The sequence below is a fragment of the Crocuta crocuta genome, unplaced genomic scaffold (genome assembly GCF_008692635.1).
Source record: "Crocuta crocuta isolate KB4526 unplaced genomic scaffold, BGI_CrCroc_1.0 scaffold2720, whole genome shotgun sequence".
NCBI classification, from domain to species: domain Eukaryota; kingdom Metazoa; phylum Chordata; class Mammalia; order Carnivora; family Hyaenidae; genus Crocuta; species Crocuta crocuta.
In genome coordinates this window covers 86,761-87,036 of record NW_027531055.1, presented here as the reverse complement: position 1 = coordinate 87,036, position 276 = coordinate 86,761, and the positions used below count along the sequence as shown (strand labels likewise).

The window sequence follows — 276 nt, the reverse complement described above, 5'->3', positions numbered from 1 at the left end:
TCTGGCCGCACAGCTGGCACCGCGGCCGGCGGCTGCCCCTCCCCAGGACCATGGCCGCTGTGCACACGCTGTGGGTGGCGCTGCTCCTGCTGGGGGCCCTGCAGACGCGGGCCGGGGCCCAGGCCTCCCTGCAGCCCGACTTCCAACAGGACAAGGTGAGGGGCTGCCCCGCCCAGGCCCCGATGCGCACCCGGCGCTGCGAGGGGAAGGGGGCGCTCTGGGGGGCTGGCTGTCACCCTGGGAAAAGGGGAGCTGAGCCGCAGGAGGGGGCCCAGC

General features: G+C 75.7%; 1 protein-coding gene across 1 annotated transcript in view; it reads left to right on the top strand.

Moving 5' to 3' along the window:
- Positions 1-6: 6 nt before the first annotated feature.
- PTGDS (prostaglandin D2 synthase) overlaps positions 7-276 on the top strand; it is a 3,573-nt gene continuing 3,303 nt past the window's right edge. Inside the window, exon 1 of the mRNA XM_077771005.1 lies at positions 7-155. Coding sequence (XP_077627131.1) covers positions 51-155 — 105 coding nt within the window. The 5' untranslated portion in view covers positions 7-50. The remainder of the gene's footprint in view (positions 156-276) is intronic.